The 15824-nt window shown below is 43.8% G+C and overlaps 1 protein-coding gene across 1 annotated transcript in view; it reads right to left on the bottom strand.

Moving 5' to 3' along the window:
- Positions 1-2641: 2641 nt before the first annotated feature.
- LOC141148384 (interferon-induced very large GTPase 1-like) overlaps positions 2642-15824 on the bottom strand; it is a 66542-nt gene continuing 53359 nt past the window's right edge. The window contains exon 6 of the mRNA XM_073635826.1: positions 2642-10229. Within this exon, the coding sequence (XP_073491927.1) occupies positions 5464-10229 (4766 nt within the window). The 3' untranslated portion in view covers positions 2642-5463. The remainder of the gene's footprint in view (positions 10230-15824) is intronic.

The following is a 15824-nucleotide window of genomic DNA, read 5'->3' as shown; positions in this document are numbered from 1 at the left end:
GCGCTCCTCGTCTGACAGTTCTTAAATAAGGGGGGGGCGGGGCCACCCGGTGACCCCGCCCCACTCTGACGCACGGTGACTTGACGGGACTTCCCTGTGACGTCACGGGGAATGCCACAGGGAAGTCCCGTCATGTCCCGTGCGTCAGAGGGGGGCGGGGTCACCGAGTGGCCCCGCCCCCCGTTATTTAAGAACTGTCAGACGAGGAGCGCCGTCACACAGCGGGAGCCTCCCTCCATGCCAGCATGGATTGCGGAGCGGCCCGGAGAAGAAAATGAAGATTAGAAGAAGAGAAGAAAAGAAGAAGAGAAGAAGATGAAGAAGATGAAGAGAAGAGCGGGAGCCTCCCCCCATGCCATGGGTGCGGAGCAGCCCGAGGAGAAGAAGATAGAAGACGCCGCGGAGGAGATGCTGGACGAGAACGCCGGAGGAAGAACCAGAAGAGCCAGAAGAACCAGAAGAACCAGAAGATGAAGGAAGAAGGAAGAAAGAAGAAGCATTTAAATAAAGGAATTGTCAAAAACTGTCTCTTGTCATTTTTAACATTTTTGACACTTTTTTCGTGAAATGGTAGGGGTACTTATGTACCCCCTTACCATTTCACACAGGGGGGGGGCCGGGATCTGGGGGTCACCTTGTTAAAGGGGGCTTCCAGATTCCGATAAGCCCCCCGCCCGCAGACCCCCACAACCACCGGCCAGGGTTGTGGGGATGAGGCCCTTGTCCTCATCAACATGGGGACAAGGTGTTTTGGGGGGCTACCCCAAAGCACCCTCCCAATGTTGAGGGCATGTGGCCTGGTACGGTTCAGGAGGGGGGGGCCGCACTCTCGTCCCCCCCTCTTTTCCTGCGGCCTGCCAGGTTGCGTGCTCGGATAAGGGTCTGGTATGGATTTTTGGGGGGACCCCACGCCGTTTTTTTTTTTTTTTTGGCGCGGGGTTCCCCTTAAAATCCATACCAGACCTGAAGGGTCTGGTATGGAATTTAGGGGGAACCCCACGTCATTTTTTTTTTTAATTTTGGCCGGGGTTCCCCTTAATATCCATATCAGACCTGAAGGGCCTGGTATAGAATTTAGGGGGACTCCCACGTCATTTTTTTTTTTTAATTTTGGTTCGGGGTTCCCCTTTGGGGAATTCCCATGCCGTTTTTATCAATGAACTTCTAAGTGTATTGTCGGCAATGCAATAGCCGCGGGTAGTTTTAAATGAGTTTTTTCCTTCAAAATGTCATTTTGCTGTCAGACTGTTCTAAACACAGGAAACATGCGCCCCTTTACAGGCATACTATAGACACCCCCCAGGTACGAAATTTAAAAGGATATTACACTTTTATTGATTGACTTTAAGCATTATTAAAATCACTGCTCCTGAAAAAACGGCCGTTTTTAAAACTTTTTTTTGCATTGATCCATGTCCCCTGGGGCAGGACCCAGGTCCCCAAACACTTTTTATGACAATAACTTGCATATTAGCCTTTAAAATTAGCACTTTTGATTTCTCCCATAGACTTTTAAAGGGTGTTCCGCGGCATTCGAATTTGCCGCGAACACCCCAAATTGTTCGCTGTTCGGCGAACTTGCGAACAGCCAATGTTCGAGTCGAACATGAGTTCGACTCGAACTCGAAGCTCATCCCTAATGTTGAGCAAATTTATGATCAAAAGGACACAACTACCTGTAACTACCACCCATCCTCATGTATTTGGTTATATCAGATTCCCATGACTATTACTTTACCTCATAAGAGACCTTGGGCAGAACCAGAGTTACCTCCGAGCCAAACCAGGCCTGCCAAACTTTATCAAACTTTTTTCCGCACCCTCTAGAGTGGTATGTTGCCTTATAATAGGGCATCATGGAATTTACCAGTCCCTTCCAAAAGGGAATACCAGGGGGAGCGGAATTCTTCCATTTAAATAATATGGCTTTTCTTCCATAGAAGAATAGAATGTTCAGTAAAGTTCTAAGAGCTCTGGACGGAACTACCTACTCCACTAGGCCTAACAAACATACTCTAATTGACAATGGGATAGGTATATTTAAAATTTCTTCTATACATGTTATTATTCCTTCCCAAAAAGTCTTGATATGCGGGCAATCCCAGAAAATATGTTTGGCATCTGCTGGTGAAAAGCCACATCTCCAACAATCCGAGGATACCGATGGGTAGATTACAGCCAATCTGGCCGGTGTAAAAAAAATTCTGTGCAAAAATTTAAAATGTATGAGTCTGTCTCTCGCAGAGACTAAATGTTTAAAGGGATGCACCCATACATCATCCCAGTCCTCCCCATCCATATCAGGGACTTCACTCTCCCAACGCTCTCTACATTTAGCCATTGCCGCCGGACTTTTCTTAAACAGTTCTTTATATGTGAACAACAAAGTTTTAGGGAGGTCTTCTACCATAAGCATGTCTTCTAAAGCCGATGGGATGGACTCTACCACCCTATCTCTAAATTGGGCCTGAAGCTGTATGAGCCTGAAGAAATATGAGTTAGGGAGGTCATGCCTAGTCTTCAGCTGGTCAAAAGTCAGAAGTATTCCATCTTTGGTGATGTCCTTTAGTAACTTAATTCCCTTGACCACCCACACCATGGGATCCTGCAAGAGGTTATAAGATAACACAAGACCACAATATGTGCATACAAGTGTTTATTTTTCTTCTCATTACCTCTCTTAGGTGTTCTTAGCATCAGTGAAATTTACAATCAATTGACATAAAAGGATTATCACACCAAACCCAGAGACTAATCTAATTCCTAAACCCGATCCTAATGTACTGTAAACCTTTCATTAGTTTTACAAGACTGCCTGAATGCATTACTGACATGTCACAGTAAACAACACTATTCACCTTTTATCATTAAAATCCATCCTTGAGCTCCATTTTGCAACTTTGGGCTTAGATGATGTCATCAGTCTACTGCAGACAGGAGAGGCATTTCCTCAGTCTCCCCTCCCTTCAGTGATCAGACTGCAATGTAAAAAATTGTGGCAAGTCACAAGGTGAGAGGCTGCAGCAGAGGTTGATCTGTGCCAGGCATTAGTGAACAGGAGTTAAGCCAAGACTAATGCTGCATACACACGGTCGGATTTTCCAATGGAATGTTCGATGGGAGCCTCTTGTCGGAAATTCTGACCATGTGTAGGCTCCATCGGACATTTTCCATCGGAATTTCCGACACAAAATTTGAGATCTGGATCTCAAATTTTCCGACAACAAAATCCGTTGTCGGAAATTCCGATCGTGTGTACACAATTCCGATGCACAAAGTTCTAAGCATGCTCGGAATCAAGCAGAAGAGCCACACTGGCTATTGAACTTCAATTTTCTGGGCTCGTCATACCTCACCGCGTTTTGATGTTCGCAATTTCCGACAACATTTGTGCGACCGTGTATATGCAAGACAAGTTTGAGCCAACATCCGTCGGAAAAAATCCCATGGATTTTGTTGTTGGAATATCCGATTGTAAGCGGCATTACACAGTTTATTTGACATGTCATGTCTGAGAACTGGCATCTCAGTCCAAGAAGTAGATGGTGACCCTGGATGATGCCTGAAGAAAGATGGCCCAATCCTTCTGGAGAGACAAGCAGACGAAGGCAATATCAGGGGAGTACTGTGATCTCTATAAGGGGTAATAAGTATCTGGAAGCGTTAAATATTACCAATCATGCAGTTAACATAAAAAGTATATCTGATGACAGGTCAGCTTTAAACAGACAATATGAACCAGTTACTTACACTTACCCACCCCTAACTCTTTAACCCCCGAACATCACTTCTGACACCAATATAATCATTCCAATATATAACAATCTAGTTGTCTTATGCTGCGTACACACGACCGGTTTAGTCGTCATTATAAACTTCGATGGTTTCTCCGACGTAACTCTGACGGAATTCCATTCAAGCAGTCTTGCCTACACACGGTCAACCCAAAGTCCGACCGTCCAAAACACGGTGACGTACAGCACGTACGACGGGACTAGAAAAAGGAAGTTCAATAGCCAGCAGCCAATAGCTTCGTACTTGCTTCAGAGCATGCGTTTTTTTTGGTCCGTTGGACCAGCATACAGACGAGCGGTTTTCCCGATAGCAATTGGGTCAGTCGGAAAGTTTTAGAACATGTTCTATTTCTAGGTTCGTCCGATTTTTTGAAAAAGAAAGTCAGATGAGGCATACACACGATCGGTATATACGATGAAAAGCTTCCGTCTGACTTTTTCTGTCGGACAGTCCGCTCGTGTGTACGCGGCATTACATGAAGAAAAAGAAAGATAATGAGAAAAGCTTTATTTATCCAAATTATACAGTAAGTTAAAAATGAGAAGGAAACATTATTGAGATTAACAAGATTATGCAACATGGTTATAAACACTTAAAAGCATTTTTATTTGAAATTCATAAGGCTATATTTATTTTAAAAAAATGCACTTAGTGATTTGTCCATTGAAAATGCACGTATGTTTGTTCTGTGTGAATGGGGCAAATAAACAAATGGCATTAGGCCATTTCCTGTGCTGGATGAATGTTTTTCAGGGATTTAAAATGGAAAATACAATATTTGGCCACTAAATGGTGCTAAATCTAGGAAATTCCATTCATATTTAGCTAGTGGCAAAATCATTTCTGTATGTTATAATGGACGGGCTGTTTAGGTCTTTGAATGTAACCACACACAGTAGTACACACATACTGTATATACCTAAACACTATGGGGGGGGGGTTACCAAAACTGGAACAGACAGAAATCTGGAGCAGCTGTTCATTTCAAGCAATCAGTTTCTATCTTTAACTTGTTCACTTAAACTTTGAAAAGTAAATCTAGAAGCTGATTGGTTGTCATTCCTAGTTGCTCCAGATTCTGTCTGCTCCAGCTTTGATAAAATACCCTCAATATGTAAAACTCCAAAGTTATTGGGGAATGCTATCCTCTTCAGGACATCCACATACATTACAAATATTTTAATCAACTTTATTGTACAAAACCTTCCCTAGCTCTGCTCTGTAGATACTGAGATTATCTATTTTAGTACAAATGCTGAAATCCATCCAGTGCTAAAAGGAAGTTCTGTCTTATTATATTATAATCTATAGCACAATTAACATATAAACAGATATTCATTACTAGAGAGATATATCAAATTTGTGAAACAACTATAATATTTCCAGTGCAGTGCTAGGAATGCCATAGTCAATGGATACAGCAATCACCTGTAATATGTATTGGTACTGTATGTTCTGACAATGAGCCCATTATATCATTGGGGTAATGAGGATTCTAAGAAATTCTGTTCACAACCTGATTACTGTAGACATGTCTGTGAGGACATTTTTAACAATGTTTTTCCAATTAGAGAAAACCAATTAAAAGGTTATTTTTAATAACAATAAAATGATTTGCAGGTAATAAGTTGGATGAGGAATTACATGTTGTTGGTTTGTCTTCTCTGTTTAGCTATTGAACATTTTCTTTAAGCTTTGCAGAGCTTTTTCTCTTGTAATAGATTTCCAGCCATCTGGTATTTCTGCTGGTTTTGCATCGTATTCTTTAGCAAACTCCTTATTAAACATCAGAAAAATATATTTCCAGTAATCTGAAGACTCGATGCTGGGATCTGGTTGGATGGCCCAATCTGGATAAATGGTACGATAATCTTTGTATGGGTGTGATTTGTATTTTGTGGCTGGATTTTTAAATGTTCTATTAGATACAACAGCTGTACTACATATATGCGTGACCAATATTTCAGTAGCACTATTTCTGTATCTTCCCAGTCCTTCGGGTCTGTGGATGGTAGCAAAGTGCTCCTTGTGTTCATCACCTCCGGCCTCACAGGGGACATTACAGAATGGACATTGCTTCCCACAGCCAACAACCTTCCTGAACAATTCATCATGAGGCTTCACCGTCACCCTGGAGAGTACAGACTTTATATCCATAGATTGCAGCTCTGATAAGACTTCTGTTTCTGTATCTCGGAGGAAGAGCTGAATGTCAGATGAAAATTGTCCAACATCAGCCGTGTTCAGGAAAGCGACCGCTTGCATCTCATTCTGTGGGATCACTAATTTTTCTTTTAGTATCTCACATACACTTTTCAGAAAATCTGATACTGACAAACTTCTAAGAGAGTCTTCTTCATTAAGAGCTGTTCTTATGTATTTGTCCAATAAAGAGAGCAGCATTTTTTGTAATGGTTTTAGGATCTGTGGCTTTGCATATGTTTCAGTGTAATTTAGTATCCAGGCTTTTGTATATTCCTCATAGTGACCCATATAGTCCACATATTTCTGGAAGGACATTTCTTTCAGTAGCTCCTGTAGTAAAAAATCTTGAAAGAATGTTCTACTGTTGAATTTCTTGTCTGAACTTTCCACTATTCCATCCACTATTTTCTGCCCAAGATGGTGGAAAACATGATCCATCATTGCTGGTTTTAGACATCGCTCACAGAATTCCTGGGCTTTAGTCTGACAAATAACTTTCTCTTGAAATATGCCGATAAAGGTTCCTAAATATCCAGACTTTAGTTTCTCCAAACACAGTTTTGGATTGTTCTCTTTAATGAATTTATTATGCATCTCCTGGAACTCTCTGGAAGCTTTTCCAAGAATGCGAATCTTAATATCCAGTTCAAACCATGAGGCCAAATGAAGATTTCTAGACTGTTTAGAAATCTCTGTATTGATCATATTAAGTAATTCCTGGCAATAGTTGTCACTATAGTCCTCTCCAGTTTCCACCTTCTCTCTGATATATTTGTTACAGTTATCTATAAGAGATCGAGCAAAATCATTTATTTTGTCAAAATGTTCATTTTTGTACCTAAGACCAAATTTATCTAAAACTGTATCTTTCAGTTTCTTGATCCATTTACTCTCAATATATTTTTCATCCATCTTGAAATCAGGTTGTGTGATATCTGCCAAGTCCTTCACACCCAGTAAGTGTTCATTTACAGCTGATCCTTTATTGCTCATGTCATTCATTAGCTGCCGTAAAATAGATTTGCTGACAATACATGTGTTTAATTCTCCAATCTCTAAATCTTTTAGTGTCTTCTTCCACATCTCCTGAAATTCCTTCTTTAACTCTTCATCGTTAAGCTTTTTTTTCTTCTCTCTGCACCTCTTGAGGAGATCTGTGATTTTACCTTCCATAGTTTTCTGGTAATTATTTTGGATATTCTGAATCTTGAATTTCCCTTTCTGAATTGAAACAAACTCATCAAACTTCACAAGAGAATTTCTTTTCAATTCCTCCTTCAGGAATGTTGTGCTCAGAAAAAAATCTTGTTTGTATCGTTCTATTAGATTAACATTTTCATTTTTATTGTTAAAGTAGTTTTCCAGCAATTCTGACATTTTACTTTCTTTACTAATCAACAAATTGCTGAGCTCATTCTTAAATTTGGAGCAAAGTTCATCATTTAGACTGTCTGCAGTCTGATTCTTAATGTTTGTCTCGGTACGGATCAGCCAATCATGGACAGCTTTTCGGAACTCCCATTCCCACTGTGAGTATTCTATAGACAGGTTATTATAAGCTTCTGCCACCAAACTGTTCCTGAAGCTGAAGATGAATTTCTCATGTTTTACTGCGATCCATAAACTTTCTATCCATGTTATAAATTCCGGAATAGTTAAAGGCCTGTGCAGAGATTCTTTGTTTGTCATTAGTTCTAATAAATATTTTTTTAATTCAGACACATGTTCACTGTACCCAGAATTTACTGGAGCCATTGGAGGGACCCCAAGCCAGAGCCCAGGAATGTACCAGTTGCCTTTCTCCAGATTGTAATCCATCACATCACTGAAAGTTCTTATCTCACTTTTCTTTTCCATCTCTGCAGCTACTTTTGTCATTTCATCTAGCTGTTCTAGAAACTTCTTCCTGTCTCTCATGTTCTTGTCATGAGCGGACACATCACTCACATTCTGATGTACAAACTGGCAGTTGGGTCTCTTCCCTACTTCTTTCATTCTAAGAAAAGCATGGACCACAATCTGTAAAATATCCTTAATTTCTGTTGTATTTTCCATGGACATATTGATGATGGTGATATCACTCAACCCAACCACTAGTGTGGCCAGTTCATTGTCATGTTCATAACTGTCCTCCAAGGAAGCCAACTCTGGAGCTTTAAGCCCCTCAGTGTCAATCACCAGGATGAAGTCACAGCCCAGCTCCTCCTGGAAGTTTTCTTTTACATTAAGGAGAGTCATGAAGGCTCCTCGTGTGCATCGTCCACTGGCCACCGGGAACTGCAGACCAAACATGGTGTTGAGAAGAGTGGATTTCCCCGTACTCTGCACCCCTAGTACAGTGATTACTCTCATTCTGCATTTTTTCCCTGTTTTGGAGTCCAGCTCATTTAAAACATCAGTTATCCACCGTGACGGAATGTTGGAGGCATCTCCATCTATCAGCTCCAATGGGAAGCCATCTAACAAGAGATCAGCAGCAATTCCCGGCAGTCTAATAAATTGTCTTTGTCTTTTATCTATTTTTCTTTCTTTAACCATGGAACATTCAGCTTCATAAAACTGTTCCATCTCCCGTAGAAAATGTTCAATTCCTAAAGAACTGTCAGAGATTTTCTGGTCTATCTGTCTGAGCTCATCCCTACTACTTAAGGTATTGTTATATTTTTCTTTGTATTCAGCTTGAAGATTAGAAAGATGATCTCTAGTAACTGAATTAAGATCAAATTTCATCCATTTAAGAAAATATTGTTTCTCGGTCTTAGACAAATCAGTGATTGCATCAATAAAAAGCAATAAACCATGGGGCAGGTGATGCTTATATTGTTCCTCATGTAGTGAAATACGTTTCTTTCTCAGTTCATCTTGATATTGTTGTGTGTCTTTACCACCTTGCTTTGTCATTCTGCAAAGTTCCTTTTCCACTTCAGATAACTGTCTCCAGAGATCTCTCTGTAGCTTCATAGTGTTCTTTTTGTACTCAGATACATTTGTTATTTCTTTTGTAATTTTCCTGGCACGTTCCCTGGCCTTCTGACATTCAGGAACTCTCTCGTCCACTTGGATATCCAAACCATGAGTTTCTTCCTCAAGGTCTCTCATTTTCTTTACTTTCGGCTTACTGTTTAAGAAGCAAATGATAGTACTACGTAGTTTTTTTACAAATGCTGCCTCATTTGCCATGCCTTCATGTATTATTATATTTGATTTTTTCAAGTTTAGAACTGGTATTAAGTCTTTAAGGGTTGTCTGTGTCTGTGTACTCAAGATTTTGCTGGGACCAGTAGTAACAATGAAGTAATACTGGGTGTCAGTGGTTGGGCAGGATGATAGCAGTCTGAATTCCCTCTGAGAAATATCCTCAATGAATATAAACACAGCTGATGAAATTCTTGTCAGAAATGTGAACTGGTCCCAGTTGGCCTCCAGATCTCCTCGTAGGTTGGTCACTGCGATGGGTTCTGGGAAAACATCAGACTTACCACAGGGAAAATACCAGGAAACTTCTACCAGTCCATCAGATATTTCCCTCTTAATGTTTCCTCCATCCATATTGTCATGTATGAAGAAGTTATTATGTAGCTGAGATGGATTAAGAACTTGGTTCAGGATTTTAGATTTGGATAATTTGCTTTTACTCAATCTGACATAAGAAAAGATTGGCATGGAAGTATTCGCCACATTTTCTTCTCTGAACCCTTTACTGTCCGCTAATGACTGAGGTCTCCACTTCTTCACTATGTCTCTCATTGCCCAAAGCATGAGGGTGCAGTGTGATCCATCACCAGCAGGGAGCAGCAGAGGAACGGCAAATTGACATATGGACAGTTTGGTTACAATCTCTTGTTGGAGAAAACTGTCTGAGCAATGCAGGAGGACACACAGGACATCCAGGGGGTGAATGGAGATAAATGAATTATTACCTGAAACAAAAGAAGCATTAAATAGGTTTTCACCATCATTATCATCATCATCATCATCACCATTATCATATATATCAAAACCAGTAGACTGATCTTTCTCAAGAAGAATGTCTCTTGCAGTCCTGTTTGAGGACATGAGTTTCCTTAAGTAATTCCAGGGAAGTTCCTCTACAGTTTTCGGTGATTCGTCATGCATGTTCTCTAAGCCAATACTCAGGATATCCCTCAGAGTCAATTTTGAAGTCAGGTAAGGTTCCATGTTCATTTTTTCTGCTAGATGATGAAAGGTGGTACTTTTGGTATAAAGTTCTGTAAGAAAATACATGTTTAATGTTATATGTTTTTACATTACCCCTCAGTCTTCTTGAATAAACTGGAAAATATGGTATAGTCAAAAAAGCTACAACACTATAGTAGGCCATGCAAGGGCAGTGAGGGCCATATTTATGTCTGAATAGGGACTGTTTAAAAAATACATTACAATTGTTATATTCCCCAGTGTTCCCATGGCATTGAAAAATACCTCTGATTGTTGGCTATCAGATGGCTTACACCCGAAAATCCTCAGAGAACTCAGTCAAGTTATAGCCAGGCCATTATACCTGATCTTTGTGGACAACATAATGACAGCATTGGTACCAGCTGATTGGAGAAAATGTGATACCAATATTGAAAAAAGGGCAGAGACATATTCCTGGGAATTATAGGCCAGTCAGCCTAACATCAATAGTGGGTAAATTATTAGAGGGGGTGATTAGGGATAGGGATGAGCCGAACACCCCCCGGTTCGGTTCGCACCAGAACCTGCGAACGGACCGAAAGTTCGCACGAACGTTAGAACCCCATTGACGTCTATGGGACTCGAACGTTCGAAATCAAAAGTGCTCATTTTAAAGGCTAATTTGCATGGTATTGTCCTAAAAAGGGTTTAGGGACCCGGGTCCTACCCCAGGGGACATGTATCAATGCAAAAAAAACTTTTAAAAACGGCCGTTTTTTCGGGAGCAGTGATTTTAATGATGCTTAAAGTAAAAAAAAAAAAGTGAAATATTCCTTTAAATATCGTACCTGGGGGGGGTGTCTATAGTATGCCTGTAAAGTGACGCGTGTTTCCCGTGTTTAGAACAGTCCCTGCACCAAATGTCATTTTTAAAGGAAAAAATCTCATTTAAAACTGCTTGCGGGTTTAATGTCATGTTGGGTCATGGCAATATGGATGAAAATCAGTGAGACAAACGGCATGGGTACCCCCCAGTCCATTACCAGGCCCTTTAGGTCTTGTATGGATATTAAGGGGAACCCCGCACCCAAATTAAAATAAGGAAAGGCCCTATATACTCTGAACAGCAGTATACAGGCGGTGCAAACAAGACAGGGACTGTAGGTTTGTTGTTAAGTAGAATCTCTTTGTAATTTTGAACGGGTACATTTTTAACGTGTTTAGCTCCAGCCAAAAAATCTTTTTTAAGCTTTTTGGAAAACATAGGGAAGGGTTATCACCCCTGTGACATTTGTTTTGCTGTCTTTCCTCCTCTTCAGAAGATTTCACCCCACTTTTTGTCCCAATGAAAAATGTTTTTTGAAAATTTGGGTTTTTTTGTGGAACAAGGATTGGAAAGCATCAGTGGAAAGGAGAAATTGTTTTCCCATATTAACTCTTACAGGAGAGAATTTCCCTTCCTAGGGGTAGATTTCATCTCACTTCCTGTTGTCTCCTTCCGTTTGCAAGTAGGAGTCGTTTGTAAGTTAGATGTTTGAAAGTAGGGTCCTGCCCTATATACTCAGCAGAAATTTGGGCCTTAGGTGTTGCTGTGGCCACAACACTGTAAGCCCTCACAGGGCCCTGCTGTGAAATATTAGATCAAGAATTGTAATTACATGCCCCTGTTGAACAGGAGCTGAAAAATTAGGCCTTAGGCACTGGTGCTGGTGCCACAACACTGCAACCCCTCACAGACACTCTAGTTGGAACGCAGGAACGAGCCCTGCTGCAAAGTATTGCATCAAAAATTGTAATTACACGCCCCTGTTAGACAGGGGCAGAAAAATTGGGCCTTAGGCACTGGTGCTGGTGCCACAACACTGCAACCCCTCACAGACACTCTAGTTGGAATGCAGGAACGAGCCCTGCTGCAAAGTATTGCATCAAAAATTGTAATTACACGCCCCTGTTAGACAGGGGCAGAAAAATTGGGCCTTAGGCACTGGTGCTGGTGCCACAACACTGCAACCCCTCACAGACACTCTAGTTGGAATGCAGGAACGAGCCCTGCTGCAAAGTATTACATCAAAAATTGTAATTACACGCCCCTGTTAAACAGGGGCTGAAAAATTGTGCCTTAGGCACTGGTGGTGGCGCCCAGAACCAAAAATGTTCTTACAAGCTATCAGCGTGATGATTGAGGAGGAAGAGGATAATTACTCAGGGATAGTCACTCAGCATCAGCATAGGCAGTCTTTGAAGGGATCTGAGATTTCAAAAAAAATTATTCGGTTACATCAGCATCAGGTGCTTGGTAGCTGGTGGTGATCCAAGACTGATTCATTTTTATGAAGGTCAGCCGATCGACCGAGTCGGTGGACAGACGAACCCTGTGATCGGTTACCACGCCTCCAGCAGCACTGAATGTGCGTTCCGAAAGAACGCTGGATGCAGGACAGGCCAGTAGCTTAATTGCATACTGTGCAAGCTCTGGCCAGTGATCCATCCTCAAGACCCAGTAACCCAGAGGATTTTCGGTGGGAAAGGTGTCCAAGTCTGATCTTGCCCCTAGGTATTCCTGCACCATGTAAAACAGACGCTGGCGATGGTTGCTGGAACCGATCATACCTTGGGGCTGCGGACCAAAAAATTGTCTGAACGCATCGGTCAGACAGCCACCTTCTCCACCGCTCCTTCTTTGACTGACCGAAGCCTCAGCAACACGTTGTCCAGAAACAGGAGTTTGTAACCTCCCAGTCTCTGGGAACGCGTTGCACAGACCTTTCTGCAAGGCCTCCCGAAGATGTTTCATCCTCTGCTCCCTCAGTGATGGCAAGATAAGGTCCGCAACCTTACCCTTGTAACGTGGATCAAGGAGGGTTGCCAGCCAGTATTGGTCCTTCTCCTTGATACCACGAATACGAGGATCCTTACGCAGGCTTTGCAGGATCAGGGAGGCCATGCAGCGTAGGTTTGCTGAGGCATTCGGTCCGGAGTCCTCTGGGTCACTAAGGACGACAACGTCCGCAGCCACCTCCTCCCAGCCACGTACAAGTCCATGTGTTTCTTGGGACTGATCCCTTAAAGACTGCTGCTGATGCTGAGTGCCAGGCTCCACCTCCATACTGACACAATCTTCCTCCTCCTCCTCCTCCTCCTCGTCCTCTTCCTGTGTGATCGGCGGGCACGCAGGAACACTGTCTGGATAAAGGGGGCCTTGAGAGCTAAGGAAGTCCTCCTCTTCCTGCCTCTGTTCTGCCTCAAGTGCCCTGTCCATTATTCCACGCAGCGTGTGCTCCAACAGGTGGACAAGGGGGACAGTGTCACTGATGCATGCACTGTCACTGCTCACCATCCTCGTGGCCTCCTCGAATGGTGACAGGACAGTGCATGCATCCCTGATCATGGCCCACTGGCGTGGGGAAAAAAAACCAAGCTCCCCTGACCCTGTCCTGGTGCCATAGTCGCACAGGTACTCATTGATGGCCCTCTGCTGCGTGTGCAGCCGCTGCAGCATTGCCAACATTGAGTTCCACCTGGTGGGCATGTCACAGATTAGGCGGTTCTTGTGCAGGTTAAACTCCTTTTGGAGGTCCGTCAGCCGAGCACTGGCATTATATGACCGGCGGAAATGCACACAGACTTTCCTGGCCTGCCTCAGGACATCCTGTAAGCCCGGGTACCTGCCCAAGAACCGCTGCACCAAGTTAAGGACGTGAGCCAAACAGGGCACATGGGTCATTTGTCCCTGTCGGAGGGCAGAGAGGAGGTTGGTGCCATTGTCGCAAACCACCATTCCTGCCTTAAGTTGGCGTGGCGTCAACCACCTCTGAACCTGCCCCTGCAGAGCTGACAGAACCTCTGCCCCAGTGTGGCTCCTGTCCCCCAAGCACACCAGCTCAAGCACCGCATGGCATCTTTTGGCCTGCGTACTTGCGTAGCCCCTTGAACGACTACGGAGCACCGCTGGTTCCGAGGAAGAGGCCATGGAGGAAGAAGAAGAGGAGGGGGTGGAGGAGAGAGGTGTGTCACAATCATTAGCATTTTGGAGGCGTGGTGGCGGAACAACCTCCAACACTACTGCACCTTGTCCTACATCCTTCCCAGCTGCCAGCAGAGTCACCCAATGCGCCGTGAAACTTAGGTAACGTCCCTGTCCATGCCTGCTGGACCATGAGTCAGCGGTAATATGCACCTTACCGCTGACCGCCCTGTCCAGCGAGGCATGGACATTGCCTTCCACATGCCAGTAGAGAGCCGGAATCGCCTTCCGTGAGAAAAAGTGGCGTTTGGGTACCTGCCACTGAGGAACCGCACATTCCACAAACTCACGGAAGGGGGCAGAGTCTACCAACTGAAAAGGCAGCAGTTGAAGTGCTAGCAATTTTGCCAAGCTAGCATTCAACCGCTGGGCATGTGGATGGCTGGGAGCAAACTTTTTTCGGCGGTGCAGCAGCTGGGGCAGGGAAATTTGCCTGGTACAATCTGACGTTGGTGTACCAAAAGCAGATTGCCCACAAGTACTTGGCTGTGACACACCTAATTCTACACCTTCATTCCTCTCACTGCAGGTCTCAGAGAGGACTGGAGATCTAGTGGGGTTGGAAATCTCAGCTGATGAGGAGCAAGGAGAGATCCTCTTTGTTCTTTGGTGTGGGTCTTTTAGATACGCTTGCCAACGAACTGCATGGCAGGTCAACATATGTCTGGTCAAGCATGTGGTACCCAAGCGGGAGATGTTTTGGCCACGCGAGATACGCTTGAGACATATGTTGCAAATAGCAGCGGTGCGATCTGATGCACTCGTCTCAAAAAAGGCCCACACCAAAGAACTTTTTGAATAACGCGCAGAGACTGCAGCGCCCTGCACATGTGGAGCTTTGGGGTGTGATGCAGTCAATGTGCTGCCCTTAGGCTGGCCCCTGGAGGGCATCCTGCCTCGTTGGTGATGTGCCGCCTCCTCCTCCTCTCTCCTATCAGGCACCCACGTTGAGTCAGTGACCTCATCATCCCCTCCCTCCTCATCACTGGAGCAAACCTGGCAGTATGCTGCAGCAGGGGGAGCATGACTGCCAGATTGTTGTCCTTCTTGGGCACCCCCTCTGTCCGTGCTCATGCTACTGCCTTCATCGAGCTCAGTATCATCATCAGAGCCTTCCAAACGCTGGGCATCCTCCTGGAGCATGTACCCAACACTGTGGTCAAACAGTTCGAGGGACTCCTCAGGAGGACATGGTGGAGCTAGGGAAGGAGTCACTGATGACATTGAGCTGAGGGAAGAGGCCGCTGCTTTGCCAGACAAAGCACCCTGGGCATGGGTGAGAGAGGATGAGGAGGATGAGGACGGCTTGGTCATCCACTCGACCAAGTCTTCCGCATGTTGCGGCTCAACACGGCCAGCTGCCGAAAAAAAGGCCAAGCGTGTCCCATGGCCACGTGCTGATGAGGATGCACCGTCTCCACGACCAGCACTAGACACAGAGCCTGCTTGCCCTCTCTTATTGGCTTGTGACTGTCTGCCTCTCCTTCTTGGCCTTCCAGACATACTAATGGCCTGTAGCTGCACTAAGCTGGGATATATATATCTATATATATAGATATATATATATGTACTGATACTGCAGCTAGCAAAATCAACTGCTTGCCTGTAGTATGAGAACACTACCAACCTTCTACAGTTAGCTTTAGCTGAACACTGTGAG

Source organism: Aquarana catesbeiana, linkage group LG06 (genome assembly GCF_042186555.1).
Source record: "Aquarana catesbeiana isolate 2022-GZ linkage group LG06, ASM4218655v1, whole genome shotgun sequence".
In the NCBI taxonomy this organism is placed as follows: domain Eukaryota; kingdom Metazoa; phylum Chordata; class Amphibia; order Anura; family Ranidae; genus Aquarana; species Aquarana catesbeiana.
Note: the sequence above shows the minus strand (reverse complement) of the source record. Positions and strands in the feature narration are given on the sequence as shown.